The sequence below is a fragment of the Phocoena phocoena genome, chromosome 1 (assembly GCF_963924675.1).
Source record: "Phocoena phocoena chromosome 1, mPhoPho1.1, whole genome shotgun sequence".
In the NCBI taxonomy this organism is placed as follows: domain Eukaryota; kingdom Metazoa; phylum Chordata; class Mammalia; order Artiodactyla; family Phocoenidae; genus Phocoena; species Phocoena phocoena.
In genome coordinates, this window is record NC_089219.1 from 25,542,078 (window position 1) to 25,563,654 (window position 21,577).

General features: G+C 49.5%; 1 protein-coding gene across 3 annotated transcripts; it reads left to right on the forward strand.

The window, feature by feature from the left end:
- Positions 1–45: 45 nt before the first annotated feature.
- Positions 46–19,635, forward strand: LCK (LCK proto-oncogene, Src family tyrosine kinase). 3 transcript variants are annotated; one of them, XM_065876898.1, is made up of 13 exons: positions 46–171; positions 11,358–11,467; positions 11,765–11,846; positions 12,036–12,126; positions 12,373–12,471; positions 12,623–12,726; positions 12,924–13,073; positions 13,339–13,491; positions 13,633–13,812; positions 16,003–16,079; positions 16,171–16,324; positions 16,406–16,537; positions 18,979–19,635. In XM_065876898.1, the coding sequence occupies exons 2-13, from the start codon at positions 11,363–11,365 to the stop codon at positions 19,179–19,181; spliced, it is 1,530 nt and encodes a 509-aa protein (XP_065732970.1). In that variant the 5' UTR covers positions 46–171; positions 11,358–11,362; the 3' UTR covers positions 19,182–19,635. The 3 variants fall into 3 exon arrangements, with proteins under 3 accessions (XP_065732970.1, XP_065732976.1, XP_065732979.1); XM_065876904.1 differs by lacking the exon at positions 46–171 and adding an exon at positions 10,825–10,951; XM_065876907.1 differs by lacking the exons at positions 46–171; positions 13,339–13,491 and having other exon boundaries at positions 11,363–11,467; positions 18,979–19,181.
- Positions 19,636–21,577: the final 1,942 nt, after the last annotated feature.

A 21,577-nucleotide genomic window follows, 5' to 3' on the forward strand; every position in this document is an offset into this window, starting at 1 on the left:
GTGGTTGGGCTGCTGGGGCCCTCAGGAGGTGGCAGGAAGTCAGGGTGGGACGTGGGCGCGGGGAGACACGCAGTGGCTACGACGGAGAGGGGAGCCGAAGCTGTGTCTGGGCAGCCAGGCTAGGCCAGGAAGACCATGTGAATGGGGCCAGAGGGCTCCTGGGCTGGGCAGGTAAGGAGTACTGGGAACAGGGGTCTAGGGGCTGCGGTGGGGACCTGATAGCAGAGGGCTGCAGCTGGACCTGGGGCCAGGCTCCCCAGGTATGCAGCAGCCCTTCAGGCTGGGGGACAGAAAAACCTGGCTGGAGGTCAGGTGGAAGACAGGCAGAACAGCCGGATGACCTCTTTCCTGCGTAGCTGTTACCTCCTGCCTCTGTCACACTGCCGGCCATCAGGCCCCACCTCACTGGGAGCATTTTCCTTGGGGATATGGCACATGGACCGTCAGGTACTACAAAGGCCTTCAGAAATCCCTAAATCCAGTCCCTCATCCCATGATGGATGAGCCCTCCTGAGGCCCAGACTGGGGCAAAGCACTCCCTCCCTGCAGTCCGTCAGCAAGGCAGAGGCAGGGAGGGTGATGGCCCTGGGAGAGGGTGATATGGCCTAGGGTGTGACACACACCCCCTATGGAGCAAGGTGATGGGCAGGCTTGAGTCAGGGGTCCCAAGAATACTTCCGGTTGCTGGGGCTGACCCCAATGACAAGACTGTCCTGAGAGAGAGAGAGAGGAGTCACCCAGAGCATCCAGATGGACACGTGAGAAGTGATTTTAGCCTCAGTGACCAACAGTTTTTGAGAGAAGGAGGAGTCTTCCTTTGGGAACGGATGGGCATGAGAAGGGATATTTATCATCTGGCATGGGGCCTCCCGGGTGGAAGTACCTGACCGGACTCTGGGAAGTTGGGGGGTGAGAGAATGATGGGAGACGGGAAGAGGAAGGGCTATTTTTATCCCGGACAGGGGTGCAGTTGGCCCCGGGCAAGGACCACGTGGACTTCCATCTGGAAAGTTGCCATTGTGTCCGCAGGAAGTCCTCCCCTCTTCCCTTTGCTCCCTCCCGCTCTAGCCCCCCTCCCACTGCTGCTGTCTGTGTAGGGCCAGTGGGTCCTGCTGATTCCTGCTTCAAACCCCAGGAAGGTGGTGGCAGCCCAGGGAAGCAGAGTCAGCTCCCTGCCCACCCCCTCACTTTCTACCTCTCAGCCTGCTGTTTATGGGGCAAATCCCCACCTGAGCCACACTTTGCTGGTTTCCCCTGCCTCCCTCTCCGCCTTTGGAGTTTTTCTTGAAACACAGTTTCCACCGAGTCAGCATGTCCCAGCCTTTCTTTTGTCCCCAGCTCCAAGGCCTGCAGCCTCTTGTGGGGCCTGAAAAACATGCTGGGTCTCCCTACCCTCATCCAGACTCTGGACCAGCATAAGCCATCCCCTCTCCCACCCAGCCTGTGCTGATAGATGACTCAGGGTCCCTCACCCTCGGGGCTCAGGGACAGAGATTCTTCTCTAAGGGAAAAAAGGCCAAGTGATGGAGCAAGAGAATAGGCGGAGGGTTCAGAGGACGGGAGAAGGCTTCCCTTAGGTGATCCGGGAGGCTTCCTGGAAGAGTCAAGGCAGTTCTGAGAAGGATAAAGGCCCATTCTGCAGAGTACCTAGGACATGAAGCCAAGGTCACTGTCCCTGGGTTGTTTCTTGGGTCCCAGGAGGGCAGAGGCCTCAGGGCAAGACCAAACACAAGAGAGCCAGCGGGTTTGGTGTAGCGTGAGGGACATGCATTTCAGAGCCAGGTGGACCCAGGCACAGTTCCAGTTCTGCCATTTCCTTGAACAAATGGCTTCATTTCTCCGAACTCCAGTTTACTTATTGGTAAAGAGGCAATAATAAATCCCTCCTTACAGAGTGCCTGTGGGGAATCAAAGAGAAAATAATGGCTGTGACGTGCCCTGGGTGGTTCCTGGCATGCAGTAGGTGCTTAACAGAGGTTAGGCACCCCCTTCTCCTGCAAATTGTGCGCCAAAGGGTGGGGGGGATGTCTGCACCAGAATTACTCCTACTCAGCACCTTGGGCAGGCCAGTGAGCCACCCATTCCCTCACACTTGTGGTGTGGCTTTGCAAACGAGCTTGTTTCCTGTGTGTACTAGTGGGTGTGAGAACTCTAGACTGGGCCACAGGGTCTGTTTTAGAGGAGGGTCCCACACACAACTTCACACAGACACACACATGAACCCTCCCTCCCTAGCCAAAACACCATTCGTATCATCATTGGAAAATGTATGTGTGCACGTGTGTTCAGAGGCAGAGGCAGGGACCGCAGATCCATCATACACTGGGTCTTACAAATCCATCCACACACCCACAAGCTGATGGCTTGAAGGCCAAGCTCAACCTAGTGAAAGCGATGCTGAGGGGAGCTGAGTATGTGGGTGGGATGGGGGCAGGTGGGACAAAGATACCATCCAGGTGTTGGTTTGAAAGCACCTGGAGCTGCATTTCCAATGCTTGTTCTAAAGAACGCTAGTCCCATGAGGCACCTGGGAAGAAAACGGTCTGGGGCCAAATGGACATGGTCTAAGCTACAAAATGTCCCACATTAACTTCACCATCAGCATTAGCTTGTTGAAGCTCTGAAAGTCTCCCCAGAGAAGGTGGCTCTTTGATTTTGTCTAACCCAGTGTTTTTCAGACTTCTGTGGTCGCAGAACCTTTTTTCCTGTATCCCCTATTCCATGCCTACACCTCTTGAGACAAGGAGAAGAGTGGAAGGGCAAGTGTACAGTTGATTCTCCTCAAATGCTTGTGTCTCTTAGCAGAGTTTTTGTGTTCGTGGGAGCTTTGTTGTTTTTTGTTTTTCAACTACAAAATTAGCACATGGCAGTTTTTAAAAATTTAAACAGTACAGAGACATACAAAGACATATAAGAAATACAGCTCCCTCCAATCTCACTCCTGGGCTATGCTCATTGTGGGCAATTTGGTGCACGTCCTTCCAGATTTTCCTATGTGTGGCCGCTGGAAAGCATACTGGTTAAGAGCCTAATCTCTGGAGGCAGGTAGACCGAGGTTCAGCTCGCCTCTCTACCACTTATTTGTTTGTTATGATGCCTCAGACAAATACCTTTACCCCACTTGGGCCTCAATTTTTGCATCTGTAAAATGGGGGTAATAATAGCACTTACTTCATAGGATTATTATGAGAATTACATGAAGTCATGCAAATGAAGGCTTAGCACAGAGCCTGGCTTAAAAGAATCCCCTATACTCCATATTTAAATGCAAACAGACTTAAACTCTACATCCTGTTCTGTAACTTGCTTGCCGTGTTGTACCTGGGATGTCTTTCCATGTCAACACATGGAGATCTACCTCATCTTTTCAGCGGTTTTAGCTAAATGTCGTTAACTTGGTTAATGGGTAATGGTGGTAATTTTGAGATGCTACTTCCTGGCAAATACTGCTGTTTTGTGTTGTCAGTTTGTCAGGGTCACAGACGTTACCGATCAGTGAGCTGAAGACAGGCCTTACTGCCTCCTGTGAAAATGGAGTGACCCGCCAGAGGGGCACCCACCTCTAACACAGCAGGCAGGGCCAAGTGGATGGGAGCCTCTCTGACTGCTCACCTCTGTGTCCCCAGCTCTAGATCAGAGCCTGGCACATAAGACATACCCATTAAATTTTTGTCGATAGGCTGGCCAAGTAGGAAGAAAATTATGTCTCCTCTAACTTACCAACAGAGGCCTAAGTCCAGAGTTCTGTCTCACAGTGTGGCATTTCCCCAGATATGGCCTGTGCATCACTGATGCAGGTGAGTGATTTTAGGGGGGTAAGGAATGAATATTTACAAATGTGAATTTAGGTATTAAAGTATGTGTTTATTTTAATATATACAGATTTCTATTTATGGCTGGTGATACTGGTTTTTCATTGTTTTTTTTTTTTTAATTGAAGTATAGTTGATTTACAATGTTGTGTTCTGGTTTTCCATTTATGGTAGTGAAGTTTCCATTTGAGGTAAATATATTAAAGGTGAAAAAAGTGGCTCGTGGAAGTGCCAAAAATCAGAAAGGAAAATGAATGTATTTAAGGCTGGGGTAATGAAATACCCACGCAGGCCTCAAATAACTATTTTCATTTACTTAGTCCTTACTATGTACCAAGCACCATGTTAAGTACTTTATTATATGAGATCATCTACAGATCACATATTACGTTCACAACGGCCCTAGACGCAGGTTCCTTTTTTATTCCCATTTTGAAGATAAAGGAACTGAGGGAGGTTCAGAGAGGTGTAGTAACCTGCCCGAAGGCCCTCTGTCAGTGAGTGACTGGGAGGCCTTGGGAATGAACTTGGTTCACTCTGATATGGATATGATGAGCTGAGCCTCCCTGACCTGCAGAATTCCAGAAACTTTAATAAAGTGGTGTGGATCGCCAAACTGTAAGTAAGGCTTCATCCTGATAAAACCCCCATGATGCAAAATACAGACAAAGGTACATGAGGAAGGGGGCTCAATAAAAGAAATTACTAGGTACATATAAGTTACTAGTTGGAGGGTCTCTATCAAAAATACCAGCTTTAGAATAATTGCTCTATAGCCCTTGTTTATGGCAATAACTAACCAGCAGAATCAGTTCTATGTTTAAACCACTCCCAGTTTATGAGAATAAATCCATCTTGTTTGCATAAGAGAAGGCTTATCTTTTTGTTCTCTTTTTTGTGAACTCTGTGAATTCACAGAGTTTATTCCAAAGTAGTATTGTATCAAAGAGGAACACACAAAAAAGGAGGGAATTCAGGAGACATCCTTGTTTTACCCACTAGAAATTATTTACCATGGCTGTCAACCCTGATTCTCGAGTACCATGGTGAGGGTTCTGCGCAGGTATCCACAGCTAAGGCTATTCATTGAACATATGCAACTTTGCCAATAACCAAATCTTGGCCAAAGAAAAAGGGCAAGAAAATGTTTTAAATTATTCCTGACAGATTTTGCCACAGGGTGGCCCAGAATGCAACAGTGGTCTGCAGTTGAAGAGCCTGCCTGCCCTTGACATAAAGCGTTAGCGCAAGAAACCCAGGCAAGAAGCTGGCACACATTTTGGACAGAATGTTCAATAAATGAATCGGTTTACGGTTTAGGGGAGGAAAAGTGTTAACATTTTTTTTTAAGGGGACAAAACACATTCTAGGCCCAGCCAGGCGAGACAATGTCTATGGAGTTGATAAAAGTGAACAAGTTGGCAAGAATCAGAGCTCATTGTGATATGATTCCTAAACAACCCTGGGATCAGAAACTCTAGTCCAGGAGCTTCACGCAGCCTGGGATTTATGATCAATTCTATACAGAGTAAGAAGGGCCACTCTGTGTGTTGGGCTCTGTGCAAAGAGACAAGAGGGATGGTACCTGAAATCTAGCCCTCACTCCACTCTCCAAGTTTGAAACCCCAGGGAGGGGTGGCCCTTTATAACTGGCACAAGGTGCTCTGTGAACCATGGACAGATCTTGAGTTTGACCGAGAACATTTCAGACGCTAGTCAGATGAGGTCTGGAGTCTACAAAATTCCTCCTATTGACCTTGAATTCCTGAGTTGGGAGAAGAGAATGTCCTGTTTCATTCACCACAGAATCTGCCTTTGTTACTGGTTCTGAGGGTCCTGGGGATTCTCTGGATTTGTTTCCTTTTTCTTTCTTCCTTCCTTCCTTCCCTCCCACATTTCTTTCTTTCTTTCTTTCTCTTTCTTTCTTTCTTCCTTCCTTCCTTCCTTCCTTCCTTCCCTCCCACCTTTCTTTCTTTCTTTCCTTCTTTCTTCCTTCCTTCCTTCCTTCCCTCCCACCTTTCTTTCTTTCTTTCCTTCTTTCTTCCTTCCTTCCTTCCTTCCCTCCCACCTTTCTTTCTTTCTTTCCTTCTTTCTTTCCTTCTTTCTTTCTTTCCTTCTTTCCTTCCTTCTTTCTTTCTTTCTTTCTTTCCTTCTTTCTTTCTTTCCTTCTTTCCTTCCTTCTTTCTTTCTTTCTTTCTTTCCTTCTTTCTTTCTTTCCTTCTTTCTTTCCTTCTTTCTTTCTTTCCTTCTTTCTTTCTTTCTTTCTCTCTCTCTTTCTTTCTTCCTTCCTTCCTTTCTTTCTATGAGAAATTTATATTAAGCTTTAATTTTTTAAAATTTATTTATTTTCTTTATCTTTTTGGCTGCGTTGGGTCTTAGTTGCAGCATGTGGGATCTTCTGTTGCGGCGCGCGGGCTTCTCCAGTTGTGGTGCGTGAGCTTCTCTCTAGTTGTGGTGTGCGGGTTTTCTCTCTCCAGTTGTGGCACGGAGGCTCCAGGGCGCGTGGGCTCTGTAGTCTGCAGCATGCGGGCTCTCTAGTTGAGGTGCACGAACATAGTAGTTGTGCCCACGGGCTCAGTTGCCCTGCGGAACGTGGGATCTTAGTTCCCAGACCAGGGATCCAACCCGCATCCCCTGCATTGGAAGGCGGATTCTTTACCACTGGACCACTAGGGAAGCCCATAAGCTTTAATTTTGATTTTCTTTTTGCCGACCTCATTTATTAACCTGGTTGAATCAGACTAGGATGGGACCCACATTTTGTACAAATAAATACATGCATATATGACCTCACAATTACATAGGGACACCCACACACTATACATGCCCCCATTTTGTTGCACATCCATCTGCACACAGGGGCTCCTACATACCCACGGGTATGTACATAAGCATGATGCTCAATGCTTCACATGCCTCGATGTGTGCTGACTTGCATTCACCAGGCCGGTAAATGTACGCTCAGAAACATGCATTCCCAACAGAGGGAGAACTGCCTTAGAGAAAAAGGCCTTTGTTAACAGCACAGTGATCACATCTTGATGGAGAGTGGACCCCACTCTCTCAGACCTCCCTCCCTGCTCCATTGTCTGCATGACCTCTCAGGATTCCCTGCCCCCTTTAGTCTCCAGGGAGGGAAGAATAGAGCAGAGTACCTTGAAAAAGGAGGTGGGGCCTGATTGGAGTCCCGCCTCTGCCAAGAGCCCTCTCGTGCTATTGGGAAAACCACTTACCTTCTCTGATCCGCCACCTTCTCCATCTTTAAAATGAGGCTGGTGACTTACATGAGTTCTTCTCAGCTCTTCCCTGCAAGGACTCCTTTGCCCTTCCCCTGTTGTACTTTTCCCCTCTTCCCCCGTGGATCTCATGATTTTGAGGGTTTTGCTGACTGAATGACCTCATTTAGGTACTAATTTTCTTGTTTTCTAGTTCAAATTTTCATCAGAGACTTAAGTATGCATTGAAGAAACGATAATGCAATTTGTCATACTGAGAAACAAATCATAGTACCATTTCCCTTCAGATTTTTGAAATATTGAAATAACCTTCAACATTATCCTCGGGCTTCATAGGAGCATGTAGCTCCCAGTGGCTGAGAGCCACTCACCAAAATAACCTCTGGCATTGCCAGGTCTTGGGGTCTTCTGATTGCTGCCAGGCCCTATACTCCAAAACTCACGCTTTTGTATACGGCAGGGCCTGTTACCTGCAGCTGGAGGGCTCCAGGTGCACTAAATAAGCCACAGAGGAAACACGGGGGGTCAGATACCCAGCAGAGTTACTGAGTACCTTTTGGCTTAATTTAACACAGCTTAACTTTTTCTCGCTCCTGGCCCCAGTCCTTTTATTTATTTATTTATTTAATTGACGTAGAGTTGATTTACAATATTTTGTTAGCTTCAGGTGTATAGCAAAGTGACTCAGTTATGCATATATACTTTTTTTTTCTGATTCTTTTCCATTATAGGTTATTATAAGATACTGAACATAGTTCCCTGTGCTATACAGTAAATCCTTGTTTCTGTGCTATACAGTAAATCTTTATTGTTTATCTATTTTATATATAGTGGTGTGTATCTGTTAATCCCATACTCTTAATTTATGCCCCACCCCCTTCCCCTTGGGTAGCCATAAGTTTGTTTCCTATGTCTGTGAGTCTGTTTCTGTTTTGTAAGTAAGTTCATCTGTATTATTTTTTAGATTCCACATATAAGTGATATCATACAATATTTGTCCTTCTGTGTCTGGCTTACTTCACTCAGTATGATAATCTTAGGTCCATCCATGTTGCTGCAAATGGCAATATTTCATTCTTTTGTATCTGGCCCCAGTCCTTTATGGCAGGCTGAGATTTATCCAGGGTATAGGTCCTGCCTGCATGCTCTTCTGGATGCTGGCCCAAGGCCTTGTGGCTCCTTTTCCCTCCCCACGTGACCCCAGCCTGAACAGGTACAGTTTCCATTCTTACGAGCTTCAGCCTTCAGAAGGTTCCTTCTGCCCCGTCTACCAGCCTCCCCTCACTGCTGCACCCCAGTTCATCCCATTTTCTCAACCCCAAACTTGTCTCATCTTTCTCTTACCCTTTTTCAAAGCCTCTGAGAATGTCAAGCCTGGAAGGGACCTTACTGATCTAAGTTGACACCTCATCTGACGTTGGTGTTCTCTGTGTAATATAACCAACCTGTGGTTTTCCAAGGCCTATTTGAATATCACAATGGGTTGCTCAGGACCTTACTAGACAGCTCGGCTCATCTTAGGCTGGTTCCAGGTTGTTATCAGTACTTTTCTGGAGGCTTTTGCTGCTGATCAGTTCTTAGCCATAATAAAATTAGCAATCAAAAAAATTAAAAAGCCATTTGCAGCCACAGAGCCGAGCAAGATTTCTCAAATGTCTCCCCAGGACTCCTAAAGTAGCGGGAGGAGTATATGCGTGTACATCTTTCCTTGAAAGTCTCTTGATTTGGCTTAAAATTCCATGTACATTTTGTATTTTCCTCTATTTGTAATAGATCTATGTCTGTTTAACTACGTGAACAAGGTTTAACTATGTGTTTGACACTCATGCTTTGGGAGGTACACACCTGTGACTTCCGGTACCCATGAAAGGTTATAAGTATCTCAGTTTAAAAAACATAAGCTTATCAACTACACTCCAATATAAAATAAAAATTAAATTAAAAAAAAAAAATAGGGCTTCCCCGGTGGCGCAGTGGTTGAGAGTCCACCTGCCGATGCAGGGGACGCGGGTTCATGCCCCGGTCCGGGAAGATCCCACATGCCGCGGAGCGGCTGGGCCCATGAGCCATGGCTGCTGAGCCTGCGCATCTGGAGCCTGTGCTCCGCAACGGGAGAGGCCACAACAGTGAGAGGCCCGCGTACTGCAAAAAAAAAAAGAAACATGAGCTTAAAGCCAAGAGGATTATTTACCAGTCCCATTCTCCCACCCTCCAAAGCAGGGGTTGGTAGGGCAGAATGTGCACTGGTATAAGTCTTTCTCAGCTCTAAATCAAGCCAACATTCATCTAAGCTTATGAGAAAGGGATGACAATCCCCAGTTGACAGAAAAGGCAACGTGAGGCTGGGGAAGAATGATTTCAGCAAAGAGACACAGTAAGTTATCAGAACCAGAATTTGAACATAACTCCGGGACCTATCCTTGAATCTTTTTTTTCTTTCTTTAATTAAGATATAATTACCATAGGTCCTTAAGTCTTTTTTTTTTAATTAATTAATTTATTTTTGGCTGCGTTGGGTCCTCGTTGCTGCGTGCGGGCTTTCTTCAGTTTTGGCGAGCAGGGGCTACTCTTCGTTGTGGTGCGCAGGCTTCTCATGGCGGTGGCTTCTCTTGTTGCAGAGCACAGGCTCTAGGCACGCGGACTTCAGTAGTTGTGGCTCACGGGCTCTAAAGCACAGGCTCAGTAGTTGTGGCACGCGGGGCTTAGTTGCTCCACGGCATGTGGGATCTTCACGGAAAAAAGTTTCCACTGCTAAAGCAGGGTTCAAACTCTTGTCCCCTGCATTGGCAGGTGGATTCTTAACCACTGAGCAACCAGGGAAGCCCCAGATCTTAAGTCTTGCTAACCAAAAAACCACCACTGGTCCCCATTTCTACTTGGTCCCAGCATGTATTAGCAACTCTAGCTTTATTCTGCCCCAAACAATTGTGTGAGTTTAAGCAGGCCTTTCTGGTCCTCTGTTTGCTCATCTAAAATCAGAGGTTAGACCTGGTGGTTTCTAAGACCTCTGTAGATGGGAGAATCTGTGCATCAACCCTCCACATACCAGTCAACATTTATTAACAAGAATAGTTCCAGGTGCTGGGACATTCAGGCAAATAAAATACAGCTTCTGCTCTTGATGAATCCCCCATCTCATCAAGGGGGTAGGAGAGGCAGGGGGACTGACACATAAATTAGCATAATCATGGCACTCAGTGCCTAAGTTGATGATTGTGGTCTAAGTGGAATGCTGTAGGAGCAAAGAGCTTTGGGCATTGGGAAGGCTTCACAGAGAAGGTGATATCTGAGTTGAGGCTTGAAGGTTGAGTTAGAGTTCAACAGATGGGCAAAAGCATTCCAAGGCAGGCAAACCACATAAACAAAGGCACGTTGTAAGAAAAGAGCGAGAACTTTTTGGGAAGACTAGCTCAGAGCACAGGCTGTGTGAGTGTGTGTGTGTGTGTGTGTGTGTGTGTCTAGCAGAATAGACTGAGGAGGTGGACTTGATTCTGATATTAAAGGTTCTTGAATGCACAGTAAATTCAATTAAACTTTACCTGAGCAGTCCTAAGGAGCAGCCCTAGGGGAGGAGGTGCTGCAGGGATTCCCAGGAGCTTCAGAGTGAGGTCCCACCGCATTCTGCTTCAGGCAGAACAGCTCCACTTTTACCTGCTTGAGCTATGAGGTTCGGCTTGATTTCATCTGACAAAAAGTTTCCATTGCTAAAGCAAGCAAACGAGTAAAAGGTATGGCCAAGAGGGCCGCTGGAGTGTTTTCTGCTGGGGAGAAGCAGAAAGAAGCCTCTGAAGGAGACTTCGTGTGTGGGGGCGTTTGGGGGAGCAGAAGCCTGATGGCTGACATTCGGGAGAAAGGGTCTCATATTCAGCTTCCTCGTCTGGAAAGGGGAATTGTAATTAGGAGGCGGGGCGCCCACACCCCTCTGGTAGGGGAGGATCAAAACTTAGGTCTTCCCTAGGGCTTGGGGAAGTGTATGTGATCTCTAGTAGGTAGTCCCCCAACTTGGGGGATGGGCAGAGAGAGCGGGAGTGGGGAGAGGCAGGAAGTGGGCAACTAGACTAACAAAGGTGCCTGTGGCGGTTTGCCCAGCCCAGGTGGGAGGGTGGGGGCTAGGCCTCAGAAGGAGGGCATGTGTGACTTTACTGGGAGCTAGGACCCCATTTCAGCTTTTCTGTGGCTTATGAATGGGGGCTCTGGGGCTGCCAATCTCGGGTCCTTCTGGAAGTTCCCAGGGCTAGGCCTTAGCATGTCTGATGTTGCAGGGGTAGATCTTGGGGGAGCCCTTTCAGCCCCCTCTCCATTCCCCCAGGGACCATGGGCTGTAGCTGCAGCTCAAACCCTGAAGATGACTGGATGGAAAACATCGATGTGTGTGAGAACTGCCATTACCCCATAGTTCCACTGGAGGGCAAGGCCATGGTAAGAGGCAAGACAGGGGGCTTGGTGTGGGAGTCGGGTGGGTGTACGACCCGGAGAAGAGAAACGGACCACCACTATAGATCCTTGAGATAACAGCGAGCCCTCTCCCCTGCAGCAGAAAGGAAAAGAACCCTGGAGAATGAAAGGGGTTCTCATAAGGTCACACAGCAAGTGGTTGGCAAATTCAGTGATAAGACCCAGCCAAGCTGAAGTGAAGGAGAGCAGGGCAGTGGGGAGGCAAGCCAGGGTCTGACCCAGCCCCCAGCTTTCTGACTCCACTTATACCCCACCCCACAGCTGTCCACCTGGAATGGCTCTGAAGTGCGGGATCCACTGGTCACCTACGAGGGCTCCAACCCCCCAGCTTCTCCACTGCAAGGTGACTTCAACCAGCAGGGCCTGGAAGAGAAGTCCTGTGGATCCTTGGCTGTCAGCCTCCATCTCCTCACCTACTCACCACCTGTCCTTCCTCCTTCCCCCTCAGTGTTGTCAGCTACCATGTAACTCCTGAAGTCGCTCTCCCAGCCTATTCCAGACAGGTTCTCCCTGACTCCCCCTGTCTTTACAGACAACCTGGTTATCGCCCTGCACAGCTATGAGCCTTCCCACGATGGAGATCTGGGCTTCGAGAAGGGTGAACAGCTACGTATCCTGGAGCAGTGAGTGTCCCCTTCACCCCATCCATCCTTGCCCTGCGGTAGAGTGTGAGGGAGTGGGGATCTCCGGTACTGCAGCCCCCCTGCGGTCCCTGATCTGGCTTGCAGTGGGTGCCCTTAAGACAAAATGGGAGGCTTCGGAGTGTTGAGCTGAAGGGTGGGGTGGCATGGCCTAACTGGGGGCTCCGAGGGGGGGTTCCAGCCAAGTCCAAGGCTGAGCAGAGCGTGCTAACCGCCGCTGTCGCGCAGGAACGGCGAGTGGTGGAAGGCGCAGTCCGTGACCACGGGCCAGGAAGGTTACATCCCCTTCAACTTTGTGGCCAGAGCGAACAGCCTGGAGCCCGAACCGTAAGTGGGGACTCATCGTGCGGGATGGCTGGGCGTAGATCCAGGGACCTCGGAGCAAAGGAGAGATGCTAGGGGTGGTGTGAATGCTGGAGGGCGATGGAGGGAGAACGGACCAACAGACGAAAGAAGCCCTCGCTTCTGCCTTGCTCAGCTGGTTCTTCAAGACCCTGACCCGCAAGGACGCGGAGAGGCAGCTCCTGGCGCCCGGGAACACGCACGGCTCCTTCCTGATCCGAGAGAGTGAAAGCACCACGGGTGAGCGGCTGGGCTGGCCGGGGGGCGGGGGGCGGGGCCGCGGGCTGGGGCAGCGAGCAGAGGTCCTGGCGCGAGGAGCCCGCGGGGTTGGTGTGGGATGGGTGTGTGTGTGTGTGTGTGGCGCGTCGGCGGAGGTGCGATTCGCTGGAGGCCACCGCCCCCCTCTTTTGCGCTCCTTCACCCTTTCTTTTTTTCAGGATCGTTTTCACTGTCCGTCCGGGACTTCGACCAGACCCAGGGAGAAGTGGTGAAACATTACAAGATCCGTAACCTGGACAAAGGCGGCTTCTACATCTCCCCCCGCATCACTTTTCCTGGCTTGCATGAGCTGGTCCGCCATTACATGAGTGAGCACGGCAGGGTTAGGGTTAGCACCTGTGCCCTGTCAGCCTGCCTCCCCCAGTGCCTCTCGGGGTACCCTCCATCCATCTCTCAGTATGCTCCTTCATTCCCCCCGCGGTGGGTGAGGTGCGGTACCTTGGAGCCCCAGGGATCAGGTGACAGCTCCACACACCTCCCCTGCCAGTCCATTTCCCCAGGTGGGGACTGGGTGGGCCCCAACCCCCAGTCCCGCCTTATTCACAGCCTTACCCTCCTCCCTTGTCCTCACAGATTCTTCGGACGGGCTGTGCACGAGGTTGAGCCGCCCCTGCCAGACCCAGAAGCCCCAGAAGCCCTGGTGGGAGGATGAGTGGGAGGTTCCCAGGGAGACGCTGAAGCTGGTGGAGCGGCTGGGGGCTGGCCAGTTCGGAGAGGTGTGGATGGGTGAGTGAGGCCCTCCAGGACTGCGGGGAGGGGAGGCATCTAAGGTCGTGAGAGTCCCACGACAGTGCCCTGTTTCGGGGCAGCTGCCTGGCTCTGGGGGCATGGGCTCCGAGTGATTCCCCCAACCCCTCCCTGCCCCAGGGTACTACAATGGGCACACGAAGGTGGCAGTGAAGAGCCTGAAGCAGGGCAGCATGTCTCCCGATGCCTTCCTGGCCGAGGCCAACCTCATGAAGCAGCTGCAACACCAGCGGCTGGTCCGGCTCTACGCGGTGGTCACCCAGGAGCCCATCTACATCATCACGGAATACATGGAGAATGGTGAGCGCCGCCTCCGTGCGCGGCCGCTGGGGGGCACTGCCGTCTCCTCTGCCCCTGCTGGAGGGCGGAGGAGATAGGCCTGGCTCAGCGCTGAGGTTTTTTAGAGGAATTTTCCTGAGCCCCCAAAGACTCACTTCCAGGAGCGACTATAGGGCGTGTGGAGAAGAGGGTGTGTTGTTCGAGCCCCGTCTGGGAGCCCAGCTTGAGGTGGCAGGCTCTGGAAGAGCATTCACCCCCACCCCCCACCCCCCTTCTTCTCTGACCTGCAGTCAGTCCTGTTTGCCTTCTTCAAACCCCACCTTGATCTAAGGATGCTTGATCTCAGGAGATGAGTAGGTCCCTAGCCCCATCTCTCTCCCTTCTGCCCCTGAGCCTTGGGAGTGCTCCAAAGCCCTCTTTTTCAGTTCTGGGTGAGCCCCTCCCCCTCCCTCAGTCCACTGTCGGACAGATTGAGAGCCCCAGGAAGGTAAATAGGAATTTCTAGGCCCAGCTTTGGGCCAAGTCCCTGTGCCACCTCTGATGCTCAGTCCCTCCAAGAATAACAGCAGAAATCTAAACAGGCTTATCCAGAAATAAGAGTAGTCATTAAGGGCTCTAGAGTCTGACTGCCTGGGTTAGAATCCTGGCTTCAGGATTGTGTGGCCTTGGGCTTGGTCACTTCACTTCCCTCTGCCATGGTTTCCTCATCTGTAAAATGGTGATAATAATGCAATAGCAACTTTCTTACAGGGCCTTTTTTTTTTTTAATTTATTTTTGGCTGTGTTGGGTCGTTGTTGCTGCTCGCAGGCTTTCGCTAGTTGAGGCGAGCGGGGGCTACTCTTCATTGTGGCGCGTGGGCTTCTCATTGCAGTGGCTTCTCTTGTGGCGGAGCACGGGCTCTAGGCGCGCGGGCTTCAGTAGCTGTGGCACACGGGCTTAGTTGCTTCGCGGCATGTGGGATCTTCCCAGACCTGGGCTCGAATCCGTGTCCCCTGCATTGGCAGGCGGATTCTTAACCACAGGGAAGTCCCCTTATAGGGTTTTTGTGAGGATGAAAGTTAATGCATATAGAGCAGTTAAAACAGGGCCTACCATATAGTAACAGCTTAGTAAGTTTGTTGTTATCTGGCTCTGATTCTTTGGGAGTATAAGATCTGTCCCTCTTTCAGGAAGGGAAAAAAGCTGTTAATTGGCTAATGGATTCTGGAAATGGCAAATAGCGGACCACCTTCAATTGGTAGTTGCTTGGAGTTCTGTGTTGAGAAGGATTCTGAGGTTCATTGGAAGTGAGTACCGGGATTGATTAGCAAGATCTGCCATGGATACAATGAAGGAATGGCAGTCTATGTCCACATATTTGCTGCCTCTGGGTGAGGTCTTTGCCTTCAGTGACTAATTCAGCACTCATAGTGGAGACACTCAAGTTGTTGTCATCTTCACATAGGGTTTTAGTCTCTTGAGAAGGACCAGCGGTCACTAGCTCTGTTCCAGCCACTCCCATCCCTGGTCTTCTCCGAGTTACCCTCTGCTACCCTCTGAGGTCTCTCAGTCCTCCAGGATACCTCTTTCCAGATTCCATTTACTACATTCAGCATACATCTATTGCTGCTTACTGTGGGCTGGGAACATTGATTGATTGCTGCTATCAGTTACGCACACTAGGAAAACCAGAGTTTGTGCCATAGGAAAGTTCCAGTATACCATGGAGAAGGAAGATGATCATGTAATTTATTATACTTGGTAGATCTAGAGAGGCTTTCTAGAGGAATAGTCTAGCTGGGCCATGAACAAAAAGAATTTTTAGCATGAGACATGGGACAAAGAGACTTTGGGGTGAGAACCCAGGGGTCTATGTGGAAAATCTCACAATTGTCTAGGGTGGGTGGAGTAAAAGAGGCAGGAGTGGAAGGAAGAGAAGAAACTACAGATGTGGACCATGCAGGGCTTTGGATGACTCGCTGAAGAGTTTGGGCTCCACCCCATTGGTGACAAGAAGCTTGCAGACCCCTCCAAGTAGCCCCCTAGTCCCCGGGAAAAGGGCATCACTCATCCCGGGCATCCTCACTCTGAACACACACTCCTCCTTTTTCAGCTTTTACTCTTCCTTTCCACACATCAGACACTGCTTCTAGACTCCCAGTTAGGGGAGAAGGGTCTGAGGGCTTTCCCCTGGGGCAACTTGGGTCAGCAACTCTTGCTTCTGCCCACAGGGAGCCTGGTGGATTTTCTCAAGACCTCCACAGGCATCAAGCTGACCATCAACAAACTCTTGGACATGGCAGCCCAAGTAAGGAGACTGGGGAGGGGATGGGCATGGGCACAGGGCAGTGGGATAAGGATGTCGGGTCCAGGGCTGCTGACCTGTACCTGGCCTGCAGATTGCAGAGGGCATGGCATTCATTGAAGAGCGGAATTATATCCACCGTGACTTGAGGGCCGCCAACATCCTGGTGTCTGATACCCTGAGCTGCAAGATCGCAGACTTTGGCCTAGCACGCCTCATTGAGGACAATGAGTACACAGCCAGGGAGGGTAGGTACGGGACATGAGGGAAGCCTGCGGCCTGCAGGGTCTGGCCAAGCAGACCCAGGTGACCGCACTTCCTCCCTCCAGGGGCCAAGTTTCCCATTAAGTGGACAGCACCAGAAGCCATTAACTATGGGACATTCACCATCAAGTCAGACGTGTGGTCTTTCGGGATCCTGCTGACGGAGATTGTCACTCATGGCCGCATCCCTTACCCAGGTCAGGGTCAAGGGCAGGAGCTGAAAGGGTGATGGGGAAGGGCAGCAAATTCATGTCTTTCCACTTACTTCTTCCCAGGCTAAGAATCTGAAACTCTCTAGCTGCTTCTCCTCCATCATCTCAGGGGTGGCACTCCTACATCCCCGATTAGGTGCACATCTCCCAGGCCTGGCTTCCATCTCTGTCTCTGGATGTCTCTTCCCTCAACAATCCCAGCTCTTTTCTTTAGTTCTAACACTGGCAGCCTAATATGTAGAAGAGGATCTGGCCTGCGAGGTAAGAGGCCTGCTTCTTATTACCAGGTCTGCCACTGATGCTTTCTGTTTGGCTTTGATCAGATCATTCCTTTTTTCTCCAGTTGTAAAACGTGAGGTTAGAACAGTACCTGACCCATACGAAGCACTCAGGAGTGTTAGGTTTTATTATTAATCACTATGGGCAAGTGACTTGGGCAGGTGACTTTACCTCTCTGAGCCTCAGTTTCATGATATGAGAAACAAGATTATTTGTGAAAGAGCTTGACTCATAGTAGGTGTTCACTAAACACTGACTTCCCGTCCCTCTGAAGCCTTCCATGTAGAGTGAGAGAGACGTGTAAACAGCTAATTCCCACCCTCTCCCATTCCTCCTTCTATCTCCTGGACAGTCCTTTACCCCTGAATCCAGCCAAGACAGGAATGAAATTTTTTTTGGAAGGAACTTGCTAGGAAACTCTGGGGAAAGGAAATAGGATACAAAGACAGGGTAAGGAGGTCATGGAGCACAGTGGCCAGACTTGCAGAAGCTTCCTACATCCCCATCAGTGTGCACAGTACTTTGCTCCTGGGAAGGTAAAGACACCTTAGAATCAGGTTAGGGTATGCAGGCCTTCCCTGCCCTGGACTTGCCCCATCACAGAGTCCAGTGGCAGCGCCGGGGCTAGAAACACACTCGTTGTCCTGCCAAGAGTTCACAGTGCTCCCTTAGAGAATTTTTCTATTAGAAGAATAAAGGCAGTGAAAGCATGATGATAAATGGCAACTGACACATGGCTTCAGGGTCAGGGAAACTATGGGGAGTAATGGGGACCTGGGTGAACTTAAATCTTCTCTAGCGGATGGCTCCTATTAAGACATGGGGGCCCAAAAAACAGATCTTTGTTTTTTCAAGAGAAGCCAAAACTTGGAGTTTTAGGAAAATGTTCCCATTTCCAAATATTGGTGATGATTCACATTGTTTAAAAATGCCAAAAGGGGAGACATCCCCGGTGGTCCAGCAGTTAAGATTCCATGCTCCCAATGCAGGGGGCACGGGTTCGATCCCTGGTTGGGGAACTAAGATCCCGCATGCCAAAAAAAGAAAAAAATATATATATACACACACACAATAACAAAAAAAAAAAAAAACACTATAAGGGACCAAGCCAAAGTAGGGCTGTGGGCTGTATTTAGGCTGGGTGTAGCCAATAGGTTTGTACCCTTGTTCCCTGGCCTATATCCTTCAGTGTCCTGATTTTGAAATCTGAGTGACACATAGCTAGAGGTCCCCCAGGGGAAAGGCCTGGGGAAGAGAGGTCTCTATTGACTAGGGTCCAGTCTGAAGCTTTGTAGGAGTAAAACTTCTGTTTTGCTAGGACCCTCTAGGGGTTAGGCTCTGGGGACTGCCTGTCACAGTCTCTTCTCAGGAGAATGAAGGAGAAACCAGAGGCCATACAGGTAATTTAGAAACAGGGAGCTATATTTCTGCTGCGACCATGCAGTTCTCCAGAGCAGCTCCTCTTGGGGGTCTACATGCAAAGAGCCTACTATGGGGGCCAGGATCAGCACCAAGGGAAGGAAGTGGCCCAAAAATGATTTCATCTGGATCATGGAGGGGCCTAGTGAATCTTCTCTGCCCCATGCAGGGTCTGCCTTGCTGGGGTCCAGGGTCCATCTGGATTCCTGATGCAGCATCTCATGTGCCTGTTCGAAAAGCTGGAGAAGCCTCCCCATTGTCCTGGCTGTGGTCCCCCATCCTGCCCTGGGCCCTGACCACTCCATCCTTCCCTACCAAATAATCATCATTACAGGTACTCTTTATGCTGCATCTCCTCTTCCAGGCAGCATTCTCAATGCTATATATACACTTTCTCTTTCAATCCTGATAACACCTCTATGAGGTAGGAGCTACTGTTATCCCATTTTCCAGATGAGGAAACTGAGGCTTAGAGAGGTGCCGTGGCTCACCCAAAGTCTCACAGCCACATGTGTGCATTATTGAGTGTTTAAGCCACAGCAGACACTACAAGTGGCACGACTGACATTTAGCAATTACCGCGAGTATAGCTTTACCACTGATGAAGACCAAGATCCCTTTGGATTGGTGCTCATACTATACCAGTTGTCCAATATCTTGACCATCACCCCTGCCTGTGGGCTTCCAAAGCCTGGAGCCTTGATGTCAGTTCTCCCATCAACCTCTAGGGATGACCAATCCTGAGGTGATTCAGAACCTGGAGCAAGGCTACCGCATGGTACGACCTGACAACTGTCCAGATGAGTTGTACCAACTTATGATGCTGTGCTGGAAGGAGCTCCCGGAGGACCGGCCCACCTTTGACTACCTGCGCAGCGTGCTGGAGGACTTCTTCACAGCCACAGAGGGCCAGTACCAGCCGCAGCCCTGAGGAGCCTAGCTGGCTGGGGCTTGGAGCCCTCCCCCTGCCTAGCCAACCCGGCTTGGGGAGATGCAGTTCCTGTGTTACACCCATGTGGCCTATGCACATATGGACTCTGCATGTGAATCCCGCCCACATGCGACACATACACTTCTCGTGTCCTGTACCCGGGTTCTGTAGTTGGGTGGGCTCTGCACATGTGTCTTGTACATGTGTGGCCTGTGCATATATGTCTTGGACACTCATCCAAGTTGTCCCTTTCTGGGCCTGCCCACTTCTGAGACCACCAAAGAAAGGAGAGAGGCCTGTGATTGACACCAGCTTCTCTCCACCCCCTTTTCCTTTCCCCTGGTCATCAAGAAGCTCCTTGAGGGCCGGGACCTTATCTAATACCTCTGTGCGCTCCTCTTTGGTGCCTGGCACCCATAAGGAGCTCAATAAATGTCTCTTGGTGAAGATTGCACATCTTTCTGCTTCCCACTCCAATCTCCTTTTCCTTGGGAGTGGGGAGTGAGCGTTCAGAAGATGGAAACTGGGGCACCCTGAATTGGGGTGAAAGACGGGGTGAAGGGATGTCTGAACTTTTTCCAGCCCTGCTGATGTTGGGGGCCAAGAAGAGGTCCCTATACTTTGCTGTATGGGTTCTTTGAACCCCTTCAAACCCCCACCCCAAAGGATTATGGGCAACCCCTACCCAGAACCTCCTAGAGAGTAGCTGTGTCCCAAGACACTCCCCCCTCCCATTATATAAATGCAACAGCATTTTTGAGAGCTACTGATTCAAGGACTATATTTGACCTTAGATATGTTCTGATTCACCTTCAAGGTGTTTTTAAACGTTGAGTTTATTCACTCACCTAACAAATATTTATTGAACATCTACCGTGTGCTAGGCATGATTCTGGGCTCATAGGATATGCAGTAGATAAAATCTCTGGAGCTTACTCTGTGTAAAGGAAGATAGACAATAAGCATCACAAAGAAGTAAATGGTATGGTATGCTACAAGGTGATAGTGCTAAGGGGAAAAAAACAAGGTAAGGGGAATTAGGAATGTCATGTTTGAGGGAGGTTTGTAGTTTTAAAGAGGGTGGTCTGGGAAGGTCTCATTGAGAAGGTGAATTTTTTTTTTTTTTGCGGGTACACAGACCTCTCACTGTTGTGGCCTCTCCCGTTGCGGAGCACAGGCTCCGGACGCGCAGGCTCAGCGGCCATGGCTCACCGGCCCGGCCGCTCTAGAGCATGTGGGATTTTCCCGGACCGGGTCACGAACCCGCGTCCCCTGTATTGACAGGCAGACTCTCAACCACTGCGCCACCAGGGAAGCCTGAGAAGGTGAATTTTGAGCAAAGATTTGAAGGTCAGGGAATGAGCCACGTTGTATGTAGGATGAGCAGTCAGGCAGAGGGAACAGCCTGAGGCAGAAGCTTGCCTGGCAAGATCTGAGAGGTAAAGGTACCCTGAGGGAGGGGGATAGATCCTATGGAGCCTGGGGCCTTGTGGCCTTTGCAGGAGCCATTTTGAGGAGCCTTTGCAGGGTGCAGACCCATGACTTGAGCTGACTTACATTTTAAAAGGATGGCTCTTACTGCTGTCTTGAAAGTAGACTGAGTTAGCAGTCAGTTTATAAAACTGAGGTAGTTTTGCATAAAACTCCAGATTTCTGCCTCCTCTTGAAAAAAATAGGAAGATTTGGCTCTTTTGGGCTTACCTGTCCTCATGGAGCTGAATAAGTGGCTAATGCCTTCAGGTGGGGTATGAGCTCTCCCATTGCCAGAGTCCCCTTCACACCCTATTGCTCCCAGACAATGAACCTGAGTGTTAGTGGTTATTTATCATCATGTTCGTGCTGTTGCTTTTATAAAAAGAGGAAAATGAAAAAATTTTTGCACCCATATTTCCATTAAAAAGTGGGAAAATTAAAGATCCCTGAAGATGGCAGTGTGTTTGAAAAAGATGGGGAGAAGGACATATTTCTTTAGAAAGTGAAAAAGAATCCAATATTAAAAACAAGCAAAGTACCTGAATCAAACCAATATAAATATAAATCCACTCATTTACATCACCTGCGTGACCTCTGCAGGCATCTGAGTTTGTGATTCCTGTTCTGCATTTTGTAAAATGCTGCCACACCCATGACCTCATCTGATCCCCACCCTCCTCCTCCTTTGGACACTGCTGCAGCCACAGAGTTGGTGAACTTTGTTTTCTTACACTCTCCATTTTACTAAGAGGGAAATGGGGGCACAGAAAGGTTCCTGGCTAGGAAGCAGCAACACAGAACTGGGAATAGGGTTTATTCCCTGGTCTTTTGCTGCTTCTATAATAGAAGTGCCCAGTCTTAGATCTGTTACGTTTGTAATTAGTGGCCCAAATGCAGTTCCCAGGTGAGGAACACAAGAGCCC

Excerpts from the sequence above, each read along its gene's own strand:
- LCK (XM_065876898.1), top strand. The coding sequence starts at position 11,363 with ATGGGCTGTAGCTGCAGCTCAAACCCTGAAGATGACTGGATGGAAAAC. Across the intron at positions 11,468-11,764 it reads CACTGGAGGGCAAGGCCATG|CTGTCCACCTGGAATGGCTC; the intron begins GTAAGAGGCAAG and ends CCCACCCCACAG. Across the intron at positions 16,538-18,978 it reads TGGCCGCATCCCTTACCCAG|GGATGACCAATCCTGAGGTG; the intron begins GTCAGGGTCAAG and ends ATCAACCTCTAG.